This window comes from Erinaceus europaeus, chromosome 6 (assembly GCF_950295315.1).
Source record: "Erinaceus europaeus chromosome 6, mEriEur2.1, whole genome shotgun sequence".
Taxonomy (NCBI): domain Eukaryota; kingdom Metazoa; phylum Chordata; class Mammalia; order Eulipotyphla; family Erinaceidae; genus Erinaceus; species Erinaceus europaeus.
The window spans coordinates 22,824,077-22,842,643 of record NC_080167.1 but is presented as its reverse complement, the minus strand read 5'-3'; the positions used below and the strand labels follow the sequence as shown (position 1 = coordinate 22,842,643).

The 18,567-nt window shown below is 43.9% G+C and overlaps 2 protein-coding genes and 3 gene segments (V, D, J or C); all 5 read right to left on the bottom strand.

Annotated features, from left to right (window-relative positions):
• LOC132539042 (immunoglobulin lambda-1 light chain-like) overlaps positions 1-2,706 on the bottom strand; it is a 33,190-nt gene extending 30,484 nt beyond the window's left edge. Inside the window, exons 1-3 of the mRNA XM_060192653.1 lie at positions 2,620-2,706; positions 758-1,013; positions 551-575 (exon numbers count right to left, since the gene is read on the bottom strand). Of these exons, the coding sequence (XP_060048636.1) occupies positions 551-575; positions 758-1,013; positions 2,620-2,706 (368 nt within the window). The remainder of the gene's footprint in view (positions 1-550; positions 576-757; positions 1,014-2,619) is intronic.
• LOC103118610 (immunoglobulin lambda variable 8-61-like) overlaps positions 1-18,567 on the bottom strand; it is a 583,882-nt gene that overhangs the window by 36,020 nt on the left and 529,295 nt on the right.
• Positions 1-18,567, bottom strand: part of LOC103118591 (immunoglobulin lambda-1 light chain-like) — a 397,547-nt gene that overhangs the window by 41,119 nt on the left and 337,861 nt on the right.
• LOC103118563 (immunoglobulin lambda-1 light chain-like) overlaps positions 1-18,567 on the bottom strand; it is a 350,334-nt gene that overhangs the window by 51,390 nt on the left and 280,377 nt on the right. Inside the window, exons 1-2 of one of the 7 annotated variants that reach the window (XM_060193312.1) lie at positions 5,103-5,174; positions 4,654-4,956 (exon numbers count right to left, since the gene is read on the bottom strand). The exons of the other annotated variants lie outside the window; for them this stretch is intronic. Coding sequence (XP_060049295.1) covers positions 4,654-4,956; positions 5,103-5,148 — 349 coding nt within the window. The 5' untranslated portion in view covers positions 5,149-5,174. Of the gene's footprint in view, positions 1-4,653; positions 4,957-5,102; positions 5,175-18,567 lie in introns of those variants that run through there. 7 annotated transcript variants of the gene reach the window in all.
• Positions 1-18,567, bottom strand: part of LOC132539107 (Ig lambda chain C region-like) — a 304,786-nt gene that overhangs the window by 46,237 nt on the left and 239,982 nt on the right.

The window sequence follows — 18,567 nt, the reverse complement described above, 5'->3', positions numbered from 1 at the left end:
CAATAAGGGCTGTGGAATGGAAATAGTTCATGGAGAAGAAGGAAAGAAGGAAACACTGAAAATATTATAGAGGACATTTTTTAAAATGTAGCCATCTGATCATTATGTTTGTCCCCATTCAATCTATGTCAAAGAATGGTGTGAATGCTTTGAAAACGTTTGGTAAGAATTCTCAGATGTCAGTAAAGAGAGGAGCAGGGGAGCTGAAGCAATTCTAGATTCTAGATGCTGTAGCCTGTCTCCCTCTCCTCCCAATCAGGTGCTGTTCTAATGGTCTTAACAAAGGCAATGATACCCAGATGACAAAAATGACCTCATGAGCCAGGGGTCACTGTCCTTACAATCTTTTGATTTTATCAGTTCTCCTGAGTTAATTAAATCAAGAAGCTGGGCCCAGAGGGGCAGCAGCTGGCCCAGGACACAAATAAAGAAGTCCTTAGATCTGTGGTTGCTGAAAAAAAAAAATCTTAGAACTCAAAAAGATCCCAGTTCACCTTTTTACAGAATGAAAGAAGAATCTGAAGAGCACAAAGAATTTTCTCAAGTGTACCCACCAAAAAGGCCAGAGAGGACATCTGACCCTCAGGCATGAACTACAGCTGCTCAGAGGACAGTGAGAGTAAGTTCAGGCCAGAGAGGGTGGTTCCTTTATACTTTTTGGAGACAGACTAGAGCATTGGCCTGGTTTAGGGATAGAGCATTTTGGTCAACTTCCCCACCTGTGAGTGTCACAGTGAGTACTTCCAGATGTCGCCACTGCTATCACCTGCCCCACAGTAATAATCAGCTTCGTCCTCGACCTGGGCCCCACTGATGGTCAGGGTGACTGTGTTCCCTGAGTTGGAGCCAGAGAACTGGTCAAGGATAACTTCCGGCCTGGTGTGGTTGTGTAGGATTAGCACAGGGACTTGGCTTGCTTTCCACTGGAACCAGTGAACATATTTACTTCCTATATTGTTTCCATTGCAGGTTATTCTGGCTTTTTCTCTCAAGATCACCAACACCGATGGTGGCTGTGTACAGTGGAACAGAAAAGAGTGTGTTCTTTTTAAGCCCCACCTGCTGTCCAGAGGATCCTTTCTCTCTTGCTAGTCCCTACAGCCTCTTTCCTTGCCTGGGTCCTATTTATTTATTTCTGTGCTGAACCAGCCACAGAGACTTCATAGGTACACCTGTCTCTATTTTCTGAACCTGGTCTTCAGATGACACACATTTGGATTACAGTGCTGTGAAACAGATCTTGAATTTTATTTAGATCCCATCAATTCTAATGGTATTTTTAAAGGACACTGAGGTGGTAGATGGTTCAAACCATGTAGCTTCTGAGCATATCATGGAGGCTGTGCCTTGGTGTCCTCATGTGAGTTAAGGAAGATGAAGTTTCCAGATGTTCCAGGGAATTAGGAAATATCTCAAAGATCTCTGACAGAGTTAGAAGAGCATGTGCTGGGATGATACTTTTTTTTTTTGTATCTCATTGTCTTTGTTTGCATTTCTTTGATAATAAATGACTTTGAACATCTTTCCATATATTTTTTTTGGCCATGTGGACATCTTACTTTTTTAATTAATTAATTAATTTATTTATTCCCTTTTGTTGCCCTTGTTGTTTTATTGTTGTAGTTATTATTGTTGTTGTTGTTGTTGGATAGGACAGAGAGAAATGGAGAGAGGAGGGGAAGACAGAGAGGAGGAGAGAAAGATAGACACCTGCAGACCTGCTTCACCGCCTGTGAAGCGACTCCCCTGCAGGTGGGGAGCCGGGGTTCGAACCGGGATCCTTATGCCAGTCCTTGTGCTTTGCGTCACCTGCGCTTAACCCGCTGAGCTACAGCCTGACTCCCGACATCTTATTTTTTTTTAATCTTTATTTATAAAAAGAATGCCTTCTCTTCAGATGTGAGGTGGTGGACACAGAGTATCAACGTAGAGGAGAAGAAATCCTTTAATCACAGAGTGGATGGGTGAGCACAGAGACCATGTTTTAGGAGAACTGGAGTGTGTAGGGGCTTGAAGTGCCTAAGCTTGTGTCAGAAATAGGTGTTTCTGTAGGATTCAGACCAGAGTGTCATGGAGGCAGAGTTGTACATCAGTATCAGGGATTTTATGCCAGAAAACAAACAACAACAAAAAAAACTTTCGTTTTTTCCTTGCACTTGGAAATTGGTTACTAAACCCTGACACCTTAAGGCCCATTTCCACTCAAGTAGTTTGTTCCTTGTTGACGGATCTACACTGGCTGAAGGAGGGGAAGGGACATCCTCTGTCTAGGTGGAGATTGGAACCCACTGCTATGGTGATGAGTCTATGATCCACATTCTGCTAGTTTCAGGTAAGGGATTTTTGTTCTCTAAGTGTTCCCTGACTTGCTCAAGACCAGGGGTGAGGTATCAGATAACCCATAAAATATGACCAAGGGGGGTGGTGAAATGGCTCAAGGGAGCTTGGTACTGTGGTTTTTTTCTCTCTCTTCCTTTCTCTTTCTCTCTCATTCTCTCTCTCTCTCTCTCTCTCTCTCCTTTTACCTATAATAAATAAGCACACAAACAAAGATGAATAGAAATATGAGCAGGGTCATTTAGAGGTAGAGTTGGCATAACACAAGCGAGTCAGTTTTACTGCCACTGGGTACTGGATGGTCAGCTGTGTGGTTCTGGCACTGGGTGTGTACTGGCACTGGGTCACATGTTTAGGATATGCCGGCATATAACCATAATGGTTACTGATGCAAAACCAGAGAAGGAGAGCACTCACTCACTCAATGGATATTTCTTCACATTCAAGTTGTTTTTGTAGTTTCCATATTACGAAATCTGCTGCCCACACATAGTCCCCTTTCATGTTGTGGGTTGGGCAGCAAAGTGGACATACATGTCTTGGTGGTTGCAAGACAATCACTACTACCGTCTACCTGCGTCTATTATTTATTTTTATTTAATTTAACATATTTATTCATGTATTTGTTCTTTAATAAGTGTAAATAGAAGAAAGAGAAAGAACAAAAGAACTACTCTGGAATGTGTGATTCCAGAGAAGGAACTCAGGACCGCATGCTTGCATCAGGGAGTAATACTGTACAGCCTCCTGGGCCATGCTTTACATTAACTTAAATACCAGTTTTAACTGTGGGGCCCAGAAGTGTCCCTTGGATGAAAAAAGAATCAGCTGGCCCCCTTTTTTTTTATTGGGAACTTTTGCTCTTGTAAAGTACAAAATAGACCAGGCTCATGCAGTCCCTCCCCCTTAAGCTGACTATTATTGTTGCAGCTGAAGGTTTTCTGAGTCCCTTTCTCCCCAACTCTAGTATCACTTTATTGAGGGAAGTTTGCTTTATAGGACTGTTGTTACAAGGGCACATTTCCACAAGACAGTAACCAGGACATTTCACCCTCCAGCAAAGTATCATGTTGTTCTACAGCAGAGACTTAGCCCCTCCCCCCTTCTCATTAGGGTTCTTTGTTTTCTCCTCTGGAATTCTTTCATCAACAAGAAAACAACAAAGTCACTGTAGCAGAAATAGCATATAAATAAGATTTGATCTCGTGAAGTTAATGAACTTTTGTCTATAGAACAGACATCAGACTGGACTTAGTTTTGGAGAAAAATTCTGCTGGTGTCTGTTCATGACTCCCTATGCCATATGTGAGTTTTACATGAAAAAAATACTGAATTATTCCTATGGAATTGACTTCAATCAATCAATTGAAAGAATGACTTTAGGGAAATGATTGTGTATGATAGGTGGTGATATTTACTTGAAGTTAGATAAATAGTGATAGTGGGTACTCAGGGTGAGAGGCTAGAGGAGGCCTGAGAGGGGATCTTGGATCGATCTTCTGTCAGGAGAAGAGAGAGAAAAGTCATAAGAATAGAGGCTTGCGAGCAGACTTATTAATAAGCTCCTCTGGACAGGTATTCTATGTGTTGGCTAGTTGGTGAGGCTATTACTAAAGAGAAATGGATGAAAAATTGCAATTTTCATTTCTTCTTTATCAAGGGGTGAACTGGAAATGATTCATTCAGTGTATATCTGGTGATCTTCTATGAAATGTTTGCTGTTTCCATGATTCTTCCCTGTGCTGGTGTAGAAGTATTCGTTTTGTAGAAGTCCCTCCACACAGAGACATAATGACTGTTCTTAGCTAAAGAGTCTTTATTCCCTGCCTGAGTCTTTGGGCTTCTCATGCTTCCGCACATGTGTTTTTATTGGGTGGGGGTATAGCATAATGGTTATGCAAAGAGACTTTCATGCCTGAGGTTCTCAAGTTCCAGGTTCAATCCCCCACACCCCCATAAGCCAGAGCTGAGCAGTGCTCTGGTAAAAAAAAAATATATATATATACATATATATGTGTGTATATATATATATATGTATATATATATATATGTATGTATTTTTATAATTTCACCAGGCCCACTTTTTCTAGCATATTATATACCAGGACATCTTTATTCTGCCACCCTAAATCCACCCAATCTGTCCCTGCTCAGAGCTTTCCTACAGGGCTGGAAGGAAGGGAGCCTAGACCTTTAGATCTGGGAGCTAGGCCACACCAGCTCACTGTTGTATCCTTAGTTGTCCTGGACCTGCAGAAAAGTGTGACACAGATGGAAAAGGGGTTTAGGTCTCACTTCCCCATCTGCTTGTGTCACTGTGAGCCTTATCAGTTTCGTCCCACACTGCACAGTAATAGTCAGCCTCATCCTCAAGCTGAGCTCCACTAATGGTCAGAATGGACTTGTCGTCTGGAGCAGTGGCAGAGAATCGGTCCGGCATTTCTGAGGACCTGTTGTTTTTACCATAGATGACTGTTACAGGGGCCTGGCCTGACTTTTGCTGGTACCAGCTACCATATTTAGTCTTTAAGGGTTCTCCTTGGCAGGTGATCCTGGCTGTCTGCCCCAAGGTCACAGACATTATAGATGGTTGAGTCACTTTAGAAGAGGCCACAGAACCTGAAAGAGAGGACAGGTGAGTGTGAAGATGAAGATCTCAGTCCCAGAGAACATATCCATGAAATATCCCCTATGCTGAGATGAAATTCATCATCAGACTGCTCCCTGGTTTCTTTGGGGGGATACACCCGTGGCTGTAGCAGCACCTGTGCAGAGAATGAGGAGAGGGAGCCATAGTGGGGTCCACGCCATGTTGGAAATGCCTCTGAGATAACAGCGGTTGCAGGGTTGCAGAGACCCCAAGGCCTCTCTTATGCTCTGGTGCAATGCAAATTGACTTCCTTCTTTCATGCTTATTGGGTGTTTGGCTGCTGCTGCTGAACAGAAAACTCTTTGAAGAAGTCAGACAGTAACAACGAACATCAGACAGAAGAGTGTTATTAGCTATGCAGCACTCCCTGGTGGTGAGTGATGTTTGCCAAGCATCCTGCACAGCCACACAGGCTTCTGTGTTCTGGCCCTGCCCTTTGACTAGAGAGACCCTTATCATTGACCTAGTAATGAAAATACATATGGGGGTCCTGAGAAGTACTTGTAGCAGCAATTGTGGGGACAGTGATTGTGCTGTGTGTGAGAGGACAGTCTAATTGGAATAAATGGTCACATGTGTCTAGGAAAACTGCATAAGTGATAATCATCAGGATATACGGCAAGTTTTGTTTTTTGAAGTCATCAGAAACTGTTGTTGTGCGCGGGCCGCGGAGAAGAGGGGGGGGGGGTCTGGAGCGAAGAGGAAACACAAATCTTTATTTGCGCTGGCACCTCAGAGTTGGGTGCTAGAGAAGCATGTTGGGCCACGTGGAGGTAGCGAAAATGGCCGCCTCACACAGTAACCTTTCCTGCGTCTGAACACCGGAGTGAAGCGCTGGCAAGAGAGCGAGGTGCGGAAGAAGAAAGGCTTTTATAGGAGCAGCTTTCCCAAGAATGGGAAGGGGGAGGAGTAACCATAACACTCCAGGATAGGATAATAACTCTCGTGAGAATGGGAGGGGGGAGGAGTAACCAAAGCACTCCAAATATCGCAGGGGATATAGACAATGCCCTGAGGGCACAACATGGCTGAACAGGCACTCCGAGAATGTCCCAACTCTCGGGAACTAGCAGTAGCCTGAGGGGACAACATGGCAGATGTGACTGCATTGGTACAATTTCCCAGCAAGAAACACCATTAGTAAAAGCAATAGTTTCAAATTTGAACCCCATAACAGTTAAATCTTTTGTTATAGAAAAATTCCACATAGGACTTAATAAACAGTCAGGTAAAAATATGTAGAAATGATAATATCCATAGGTAAGAAGAATTTAGACATCAGAGATAATTGCTAAACACACACACATACACACACTTTTCTTTTTTTGATTTTTTTTAATTTTAATTTTTTTTTTTGCCTCCAGGGTTATTGCTGGGGCTCGGTGCCTGCACCAGGAATCCACTGCTCCTGGAGGCTATTTTTTCCCTTTTCTTGCCCTTGTTGTTTATCGTTGTTGTGATTGTTATCATTGCTATCATTGTTATTGGACAGGACAGAGAGAAACTGAGAGAGAAGAGGAAGATAGAGAGGGAGAGAGAAAGATACCTGCAGACCTGCTTCACCGCTTGTGAAGTGACCCCCCTGCAGGTGGGGAGCTGGGACTCGAACCGGGATCACTGTGGGTAATCAATTGGCCACTAACAGAATAGAATGCACTACAGATAAACTCAGCCTCATTCACACAGTGCACTTAGAGATGGTCAAGTAGTAACCATCCTATGATCTAATTTGGTTTAAAAAAAAAATTCTAGGGAGTTTGGCAGTAGCACAGCAGGTTAAGCGCAGGTGGCGCAAATCGCAAGGACCAGCATAAGGATCCTGGTTCAAGCCCCTGGCTCCCCACCTGCAGGGGAATCATTTCACAAATGGTGAAGCAGGTCTGCAGGTGTCTATCTTTTATTTTTTTCCTTTTTTTCTTAAATCTTTATTTATTGGATAGAGACAGAAATCAAGAAAGGGGGTGATAGAGAGAGAAAGAGACAGAGAGACACCTGGAGCACTGCCTCACCAGTTGCAAAGCTTTCCCTCTGCAGGTGGGGACTGGGGGCTCAAACCTGGGTCCTTGCACCCTGACGTCACCCACTAGATGGCACGACTACCGTGGCACACCCCCCGAAACCCTAGATATCACTCAATGCAATCTGAAGAACCTGATACACAGACTCCAAGGACAGAACTTTCTTCATGCCTGGTTACTGTTCCTGCTTTTGACCTGCTTGTCACGTGTTGGCAGTTCCAGCTGGCTATCTACAGAAAAGCAACATTCCAGCGGCTGACCTCCCTCATGCAGCGTTGCATCCCCTGCCAATTCTTCCCCTAGCCATCTACTTCGGACTGAGACTTGTATCGGACTTTCTGACATACCCTATATACATTTTACACAATTTTGAAGCAGCTTATTTCCCTTCACGCTGCTGGTTTTTCATAGACTGATCCTGAGTAATTCATAGACTTTACAGACTGTTGCCTTGAGGACTATACAATGCCAAATAGCCCCTCTGTTTGGTGGGTCATGCCTCCCGCCTCCCCCTCATTATGTACCCTCGCCCCTTTCCCCACCCAAGCAGGGAATGTTCCTTTACACACCAATCCTTCCCTTCACACCACACTGGCTTTTACTACTCCCCTACTTGTCCCTTCCTATTTTGTTATATCATTTAGGCTTATGCTACAAAAACAAAACAACAAGGGCAACAAAGGGAAGTAAATTATTTAATAAATAAAATATTTAAAAAGAGAGAAAGAAAGAAAGGAGGGAAGAAAGAAAGAAAGAAAGAAAGGAGAAAAAGGATCTTGTGCTAAGCTCTGTGGTGATACACTTTTTTTAAACTAACAAATAGTTCCCATGATCTCACTCCTCAAAAACACAAAGTACTTCAGTCAGGGCAGACTTTCTCCTCAAACCTGAACAAAAGATACATGTGGATGAATGTGTGCAGATATGGAGAATTCTGGGTCCACCATGAATGACTTGCTGTACCTTTAGAGACCACTTCTCCATCCTGTGTGCTCATTGAGTTTTCAGAAGCTCTGGTCTAAGCTTCCCTGTAAATTCTCACTCCCTCTTATAAGTTCGTCAAGTCCTTCTAGGGCCCTTAGTATCTTAGTGTTTCACTGTCCTGCTCTCATCACAATGAGCACCATTGAGATTCTAGACACTTTCTTGATGTGAAATATGTTTTAAAAATAGTTTTTGTACAAATACATGGGATACTTTATTGGGGAAAGTTGATGTCCCCAGGACTGATATCTATGAGCCTGTGTGTACCACCTGTACAGTGAGCCAGGAAGCCTAGGAGGAGAGGGTCCAGGCTATGATGGTGTCCCCTGGTCCTGTTCCCTAAGACTGATACTGGCAGGTTTGTATGATCCCAACCAGAACTTGAATAAAGGATTTATTATCAAAGATCTACATGATATCAAAGCATGGAATGAGATACAGCAAAAGTATCTTTGTAAGAGTGATAGAATGTATGAGAGTTAATGGTATTAACCATCCTGTAACGGTCTAGTTATTCAGTATGTATTCATTATGTCCACATGAAACATTTCACGGTCTGAGGGGTGGCAAATTTTGTCACAGCATGCAGCTTTAGGCCTTTTCCTTGAGTTTTGTTGACCCAATCTGCTAACTACCTCAAGATATCTACCATACACCCATCAAAGAATATGAATTTGTAGCCAGAAGGGGAGCATGAGAGACTGCTGGTGGTCAGCATTCCTTTTCTTCTATACATAGCTTCTTACTAATTAGGAAAATAGTTCAGCAGAGAAATCACCAAAGTAGGAATCAGTAACAGGAATTACAATTCAGGGGTCTACAACAACAAGAAATCAGGCATCAACAAATATGGAGGTCCCCAACAGGAACCCGTAGAAGTGACTTCATAGGAGATCCCTGTAACTTTCTGAGTTTCAGAATTAAAGACTTAAATGTGAATGGTTTACACATTGTAATCCATGGTGCCATGCTACAAAATATTTATTCACTTTCTAAAGGAAGTATCTTCTACTGGCCTAGAGGTCTTGGGGAGGGGGTGGGATATGGAGATTGGGCGGTGGGAATTGTGTGGAGTTGTACCCCTCCTACCCTATGGTTTTGTTAATTAATCCTTTCTTAAATTAAAAAAATAATAATAATAAATAAAAAAAAAAAAAAAGAAGTGCTTCCACACAGAGACATGATTCTATTCAGCTGAGTGCTGAGAGCCTCAAACTCCTGTCTGTTTCCTTGGGCTTCTCATACCTCCACTGATCTCTCTCTCTCTCTCTCTCTCTCTCTCTCTCTCTCTCTCGCCAGTCAGCCTTCTCACCCAGCAAATATATCAGCAAAGTTCATACAGTGCTGTTGTATCTGCCACCTTAAATTCAAGTCAGCTGCTCCTATACAGTCTCCCTGCAGACATGAGAGGAGAGGAGCTTGAGAGCCTTGATCAAGGATCTGGGCCAGGCCTGATCACTGCTCTGTCCACTATCTTCCTGAGACTGCAAGTGAGTGTGACTGAATAAGGAAGGGAAGGGGTATATGCCTCACATCCCCATCTGCCTGTGTCACTGTGAGCATTATAACTCTCATCAAAGAGTCCACAGTAATAGTCAGCCTCATCCTCAGCCTGGACACCACTGGTGGTCAGGATGGACTTTTCCTCTGTGTAGGTGACAGCGAATTGGTCAGATATTCCAGTATTTCTCTTGTTGTTATCATATATGGTCAGCACAGGGGCCTGGCCTGCCTTCTGCTGGTACCAGTCAGCATAATATTCTCTTAAGATCTCTTCCTGGCAGGTGATCCTGGCTGTCTGTCCCAAGGCCACAGACACTGCAGATGGCTGAGTCAGCTCAGAAGAGGTCACAGAACCTGCAAGAGAGCAGAGGAGAAATGAGCTGAGGGTAAGGGTCTCATTCCCAGAGGACACATACCTAAATATCTCTGATGCTTAATTGAAGGTTAGGGTCATGCTCCTCCCTAGTTCCTTTGTGGGGTGAGTGAAGGCAGCACCTGTGCAGAGAGTGAGAAGGGGAATCAAGAGTGGGACCCAGATCATGGTGGAGGCACTCCAAGATGACCTTTACCATTGCTGGGTAAGGGAAGTCAGGTCCCCTTTTATCCTCTTGTTGAATGTAAATCTACTTCCTTCCCCTTTTTTAACCATACTAAGTTGAACAGAAAATAACAGTTTGGTATTCTCAACTCACAAGCAGTCTCACACAGCAGGAGGTAACTAGAAACTAACCCCCCCCAATGTCAAGTTCTTTTTGTTAAATTTATTTTCCCTTTTGTTGCCCTTATTCTTTATTGTTGCTGTAGTTATTATTGTTGTTGTTATAGATGTCGCTGTTGTTGGATAGGACAGAGAGAAATGGAGAGAGGAGGGAAGACAGAAAGGGGGAGAGAAAGAGAGACACCTGCAGACCTGCTTCACTGCCTGTGAAGTGACTCCCCTGCACGTGGGGAGCCGGGGCTCGAACCGAGATCCTTACGCCAGTCCTTGCGCTTCGTGCCACGTGCGCTTAACCCGCTGCGCTACCGCCCGACTCCCAATGTCAAGTTCTATACCCTGAATGCTAAGACTATCAGCAGAAGGGTTTGGAGGGATAGAGATATTGGGATCTCAGAGCTGGAAGCTGGATCAGACCTGTTCACAGCTGTGTGTCAACTCTCTCTGGGCCTTCAGGACAGTCACCATTGCCCCCTACTATACCCCTGTATTTACAGAAACTTTACTGTGGTAGTCTTTCTCTCTCTCTCTCTCTCTCTCTCTCTCTCTGTCTCTCTCTCTCTCTCTCTACCTCTGTCACACTATAAAAAAATAAAGGAAGAATAGATAAGTCTCTCTACTCTGTCATATTGGATTCTCTGATTGACCGTGTGACTGAACCATCTGGCCTTCCTCTATGGAACTTTGTTGTTATGTGGAAAAGAAACACAGTGGGCCAGGTGGTGGTGCAGCTGTTTGAGTACACACATTATAGTGTGAAGGGATCCAGGTTTAAGCCTTGTCTCCATCTGTAGGGAGACAAGCAGTGAAGGAGTGCTGCAAGTGGCTCACCCCCCCCATCTCCATCTCCTCTCTCAATTTCTCTCTGTCTCTATCCAAATAAGTAAATAAATACAATTGAATTATACAGGAATGTTTCTCTTGAACATGGTTGTGAAAACTAGAACTTCACCAACTCTTCTGATGTCTCAAGTTAACAAAAATGACAGTAAATTTTATTTACTTATTAATTTATTTTTTACCACTCCTGTCTCCAAAGGCCTGTGTCTCCATATCCCCCCACACAGATAACCACTACAGTTCTCCTGCAGTCTTAGAAATAGATTGACTCTTTTTTTTCACATCCGTATACTCAGTACTCTATATTCTACACATGAGTGAAAACATTCTGTAATTGTCCTTTACCTCCTTACTTGCTTCATTGAACATAATCATGTCCAATTCCATTCACTTTATCCCAAAGGACATAGTTATATATAACTGAATATGACTCTGATGAGCATATGTCCATAACTTTTTTTAAATTTATTTAAGAAAGGAGACATTAACAAAACCATAGAATGAGAGGGGTACAATTCCGCACAATTCCCATAACCCGATCTCCACATCCCACCCCCTCCCCTGATAGCCTTCCCATTCTCTGTCTCTCTGGGAGTATGGATCCAGGGTCGTTGTGGGTTGCAGAGGGTTTTTATCCAGTTATTGGTTGTAGGGCATTTGGGTTGTATCCAGGTTTTTGCTATTGTGAATAAAGCCACTATGAAAATGGGGGTGCACAGATCCCTTCTAATCAGTGTTAGTATGTCTTTGGGTATATGCCTGGTAGTGAAATGGCTGGATCATATGGCATTACCATTTGTATTTTTTTTAAAGGATTCTCCATACTGTTCTCCATAGTTGTTGTACCACTTTGCATTCCCAGCAGCAGTGGAATAGAGTCCCTTTCTCTCCACATTCTTTCCAACACATACCCTCTCCTGTTTTGTTGATGAAGGCCATTCTCACAGATATGAGGTGGAGTATCAATGTGACGGATAGTTGTAGAGATGACAGTAATCCATATTGGTAATCTCGGGAGAACCACAGTGATTTGTGATGGAAGGATTTGGGATTCAGAACTGGTGGTGGGAATAGTATGGAATTCTATCTGTTGACATATAATTTTATAAGTCCATATCAAATTGCTAATAAAAAATTTTAAAAATAGATACATACTGGGACAAAAGTTGGTGATTGCAGGTGTTTGGGTCTGTATGTTGGGGAGGACACTGAACGCAGTGACCATGTTTTATCTAAACTACAGAGAGTATCTTGGGGCCTGAAGTGTGTGAACATATGTAGAAAAAGAGGCAGTTTGAAAAGGACTCAGATAAAAGAGTCATTGAGGACAGAATTTGTACATCGGTATCAAATATACGACTCCAGAAAAAAGCCTTACCTTTTAATTCAGATGTATTAGACCACCATCCACAGTCAGCTCAACTCCAGGATGTTAGGCCTGATAACTCTCTGCTGCCTCCTCGGGGATGCTCCACACAATTTGCTGGAGGGGCAAAAATATCCAGATGGATGTTAGAACCTTCTGCTCATCTGGTGATTCCATGTCTCAGGCCCTACTGGCTCCACGGGGCAGATACTCTTCCCTGAGTGTGTGCTCTGTCTGATTCAGACCAGGAGGGGAGTATCATTTTACCCATGAAATAGAAGCAGGTTGATTTGGATTTGGAGTTGGTAGAAGTCATCAGAGTCAGACTTTTACTATCACTAGTACAGGGTAATAAGTTTTGTGGTTCTGTGCCCTGACACCTATCCAGAGATGGTCTCTACATGGCAGGACATGGCAGCAGAGGGTAAATTTTCAATCACTGAGATTGGGTAGCACTCATCCAAGGAGCATTTTTAAGCCCAGTTGGTTCTGTACATTCTAGCTCAACGTAGTTAAGATGAACAACACTCTGTCAGTGTCCATCTTGTGACTGGGGAACTATGGGTACACCTATCTTAACAACCAGGAGACAAACTTCACCACTTTCCACCTGTGTCATTTCTCCTACATTCATATAATAGCCAAACTTCACCTTATGCTTCAGAAATGGTTCCTTCTTCTTCTAGCGTTTGCCCTTCTTCCGTAGCCAGTCAACAGCGTCAGGTTGAGCCTGATGTAAAGTTTCGAGACCTCCTTTGAATCTGGAGAGGTGGCAGTCGTTGACTATGTGGGTCATAGTCTGTCTGGAGCCGCAGGGGCAGTTTGGGTCGTCTCTGGCTCCCCAGCGATGGAACATAGTGGCGCACCGGCCATGGCCTGTTCCATAGCGATTGAGGAGGGCCCAATCATAACGTGCTAGGTCAAAGCCGGGTTGACGCTTGCAGGGGTCTGTGATGAGGTGTTTGTTCTTTACCTCAGCTGACTGCCAACTCTGTTTCCAAGAGTCTGGAACAGAGAAGTTCAGTGTAGGCGTAGGGGACCAGATTGGGTGACGAGACGTCAAGCGTTGGACTGAAATGGTTCCTGAATATAAGTATCTGCAGCAGAATCTTTCCCTGGGAACTTTCCCTCATCTGAGGGAAGTAAACTCAGGAAGTTCATGCAGTGCCTTTTCTGTTAGATGGGTATGATCCTTAGAGCTACAGCACACTTCTGAAATCTTACATAAAAAAGAACAAAAACACAGCAGTATCTTCAGCAGGTGGGGAAATCAATATTAGAGGACTTGGGACCACATGTATTTGGTGAGATCTGGAAAACAATGATCTGAATTATGTTTTTAATTAATTAACTAATTTATTTATTGGAGAGAGAACCAGAGCATAATTCTGGCACATGAGATGGTGGGGATTGAACTGGGGACCTCATGCTTGACAATTTAGGGTTTCTCCATTGTGCTACCTCCCTGACCATTTAACTTTGAGAGAAAAAATTAGGTTCACATTTGTTCATGACTCCGTCATATGTGAGCTTTTTACTGAAATCCTAAAGTTATTACAGAAATAGCCATCAGTCAGTTAAGAAGATAGTATTACTTAATGATTGTGCAGTGGTGGTTGTTATGCTGATGACTGAAATCAAACAGGAAATGGCAGCAGGTATACAGATGGTGAGAGGCTGGAGGAGGCCTCTTGGAGAGGGGGTTTTGAACAGATGTCATGAGCAGGGATGAAAGGTGTGACGGGTGAGGTCTGGGAGCAGAGTCAATGTCCTGTGGGGAAAGTTCTGCCTGGTCAAGGAGGAGGGCTCGGGTAGCCGTGAGCCTAGGGTCAGCACCTATGAAGTGAGTCAGGAGGCCCAGGAATAGAGAAGTCCAGGTCATGGTGGCATTCCTGTTCTGCTCCCTGAGGTTGATACTGGCAGGTTTGCTCCTAGGCTTCTCTTATCCCCTTGCTGGAGACAGCTGCTGGGTATGCAAATCAGCCAATCAGGGTGTTGCTGCAGGAGCTCTGTGATCTCAGAGGAGGGCTTAGTTCCCAGGGACTTGAGATTGGTGGAGTGGTCCCAGCACAACATACTCAGCCCAGTACTACGTATGCTGATCTCAAAGTTGGAAAGGTGCCATTTGTTTCTCTCAGATGTGTCCTTTCTTGTTCCTTCCAGTTTTGCACACCCCAGGACATTTCATGTGACACTACCAGGCTTATACAAGGACAGTTCCTACCCCAGATCATGCAGAGCCAGATAACCTCAAAAATAATCAATCTCCCACGGAATCATTGAGATGCTGTATGTTTCCTCCTTGGTGTGAGCGTCTGCAACAGGGCTGTGCCTCAGTCTCCCCATGTGCACTCAGGACCAGGGACCCTTCGAGCACTCCTAATAAAGGCTCTGTGTGTCTGCTAGTGAGGAGAGTGGGGAGCACCTTGTCTCACAGAACAGGAGACTCTTCTCACTGTGAGGGAGGCTGCTGTGGAAGGTGACAGAGAGGAACCAGGTATGAATTGAGTTCCTGAAATCAGATGAAATGTTTATGACAGTCAACCAAAGACTGGCTTCGAAGGGGTTTGTTAAGCACTATTGTGAGTGATAATGTTTTAAAGGTGAGAGCATTTTATAGGTCTTGTATGGATGGTGTTAATCCTCTGTTAGATCCTCTGATGCTCAGGGCTCCCCTTTATCTGGTGATTTTGGAAAAACCTCTGCTGCCCCCTGGTTGCTGCAGACACAGAGTGTCCTTTGGCCAAATAGAATATTTCAGGCAGAGCTGCCAGGTCCTACTGATAAATTGCACTAGTCTCAGAGTAAGAATGACTATTTCTGTGTGGTTCTGAATTCCTCAAACCCAATGAGCTCACACCAGTCATGAATACATGAACATGATCATTTCGAGGTGAATGAATCATCAGGCCATATACCTGTAAGTTGGGACGTTGTGGGGCCTTAGCACAGAGGAGTGACATGGAGCTAGTGTGTGACTCACATGTTTGATGCCAGGCCAGTTTCAGGATCCATATAATCACAGTGCTATAGAGACAAGGTAGTCAGAGGAGGCTCTACTTGCTGCAGATAGGGGAGCAGGGCCGTTCCCTGGTGGTCACTGCACAGAGACAGAGATATTCACCACCGAAGATTCCCAGTGATGCAGTGGCTACATTCTCTCCTGGAACACGGCACAAACAAGATTATAATTCCTTGTAGTCAGTAGCTTCAGTCTTTGATGGGACTGTGTAGCAGACTCAGAAGGTATTTCCCACCACTTGAGTTTTGTTTATTACTACTCTATTCCTTTAAAGGTTAGGAAAGCCATCTGGACTCTAGCATACTGAATTGAACATGTAGCCCCACTGGAATTCCTTTCAAGTGATTTTGGTGGTATGTAGAAGAAAACAGTACCGCACCTTTTCTCTTCAGTATGAGTGTCATAGCTGGTGCAGCAATTCTGAGAGCTTACGTTAACAATTATAAAAGTCACTTTTGGGAGTTGGGCGGTAGCACAGCAGGTTAAGCACAGGTGGCGCAAAGCACAAGGACTGGCATAAGGATCCCGGTTTGAGCCCCTGACTCCCCACCTGCAGGGGAGTCACTTCACAGGCAGCAATGCAGGTCTGCAGGTGTCTATCTGTCTCTCCTCTCTGTCTTCCCCTCCTCTCTCCATTTCTCTCTGTCCTATTCAACAACAACATCAATCATAACTACAATAAAACAACAAGTGCAACAAAAGGAAATAAATAATAAATAAATATTTTTTAAAAAGAAAGATTAAAAAGTCACTTTTACAGTGTAGGGAATTAGAATAGAAAGTAACATAGATTCAGGAAATAATGATTATGTGAATAACAACCATAAAAATCTGGATTGGGCTTCTGTTCCTTCATGCCTCTAATTACTAAGTGCATGGTGGTCCGGGAGGTGGCACAGTGGGTAAAGCATTGGACCCTCAAGCATGAAGTCCCAAGTTTGATCCCTGGTAGCACATGTACGAAAGTGATATCTGGTTCTTTCTCTCTCTTCTCCTTTCTCTTTCTTTCTTTCTTTCTTTCTTTCTTTCTTTCTTTCTTTCTTTCTTTCTTCCTTTCTTCCTTTTTGGATTCCAGGGTTATTGCTGGGGCTCAGTGCCTGCACCATGAATCCACTGCTCCTGAAGGCCATTTTCCCCCTTTTGTTGCCCTTGTTGTGGTTATTATTATTATTGTTGTTGATGTTGTTCATTGTTGGATAGGACAGAGAGAAATGGAGAGAGGAGGGGAAGACAGAGAGGGGGAAAGACAGACACCTGCAGACCTGCATCACCGCCTGTGAAGCGACTCCCCTGCAGGTGGGGAGCCAGGAGTTTGAACCAGGATCTTTAGGCTGGTCTTTGTACCTTGTGCCAGGTGCGCTTAACCTGCTATGCTACCACTTGACCCCCTCCTCCTACCTTTCTAATAAATACACAAATAATCTTTTTTAAAAAGTGCATGTTCTTGTAAGAAAAAAAAATGTCTCATGGGCTTAGGGAGTAGTTCACCTGGTCAGGCTACTGGTTTGAATGCTAATAATGCATATACTAGATAAATGCATTGCTTTAGGAAGTGTGTTTGCCAGGGAGAGTCAGTGGCTGGTGGACGTGGTCATGTGCATCTCAGTATGAAAGAACAGTGAGAAACTGAGGTTTTTTTTTTAAGGGGCATTTTTTTCTTAATATTTACTTATTCCCTTTTGTTGCCTTTGTTGTTTTATTGTTGTAGTTATTATTATTGATGTCATTGTTGGATAGGACAGAGAGAAATGGAGAGAGGAAGGGAAGACAGAGAGGGGGAGAGAAAGACAGACACCTGCAGACCTGCTTCACCGCCTATGAAGAGACTCCCCTGCAGGTGGGGAGCCGGGAGCTCCAATTGGGATCCTTATGCCGGTCCTTGTGCTTCACGCCACTAGCGCTTAACCCGCTGCGCTACCGCTGGACTCCCTAAACTGAGGTTTTTGAGGTCAATTACTTGCTCTATTTTTATTTTCCTTATTTGTGATTGGAATGAGTAAGAATTGCTTGTTGATTGCATTTCTCTTCTCTGGTGCTATGCTCTCCCTCAGTCATTATTTATTTATTTAATAAGGCAGAGAGAAATTGAAAGAGGAAGGGGAGATAAAGAAGGAGACAGAGAAAGAGAGAGACACCTGCCGAACTGCCTCATCACTAGTGAAGCTTACCCCCTGCAGGTGATACTGTGGGCTTGAGCCCAGATCCTTGCACATTGTAATATGTGCGCTCCACCAAATGTGCTACTGCCCAATCCTTCTTTCTTTCATGCCTACATTCTGTCTCTCCTTTTTATTGAAAAAGTAAACCCAGGAGTGATGAAATCATGCATGTGCTTGTAGCTAACTACACACACAAATAAATAAAATCATAATTAATCACTCTAAGCAACTTAAAATCTATTGTTTTATTCCCTTCTACTAGCAGAAAGTATTAAGTTTCATCCTCATAAAGTGATTTAACCCATCCTTTATGCCCTGTACATGCTCCATTAGACCACTTCTCTGTGCGTTGAGATAATTGTGGATTCACTATGTGACATGGGATGAATTTCTTTTTTCCACCAGGGTTATCACTGCATCTATGAATCCACTGCACTGGGCAGCCAGTTTTTCCCCACTTTACTGGACAGGACAAAGAGAAATTGAGAGAAGAAGGGGAAAGAGGGAGGAGGAGAGAAAGACAGAAACCTGCAGGCCTGCTTCATCTCTTGTGAAGCATCCCTGCTGCAGGTTGAGAGCTGGGGGCCTGAATCGGGATCCTTTTTAGGGTCCTTGCGCTTAGTACCATGTGTGCTTAACTGGGTGCACCACCGCCCAGCCCCAGCTGAATGTTTATAGATGTCTGTCCAGTCTATTTTTTTTTTCTGTAATGAGGCACATACCATTCATTGATTTTAACTAATTTCCCCCCAAATGAGGCAGATATCTCATGACTAGTTCTCATGATAATTAAGAACTGGGGCTGGGTGGTGGCGCGCCTGGTTGAGCGCAAGTATTACAATGCGCAAGGACCTGGATTCGAGCCCCTGGTCCCCACCTGCAGGAAGAAAGCTCTGCGAGTGGTGAAGTAGTGCTGCAGGTGTCTATCTCTCTCCCTCTCCATCACCCTCTTGATTTCTGGCTGTCTCTATCG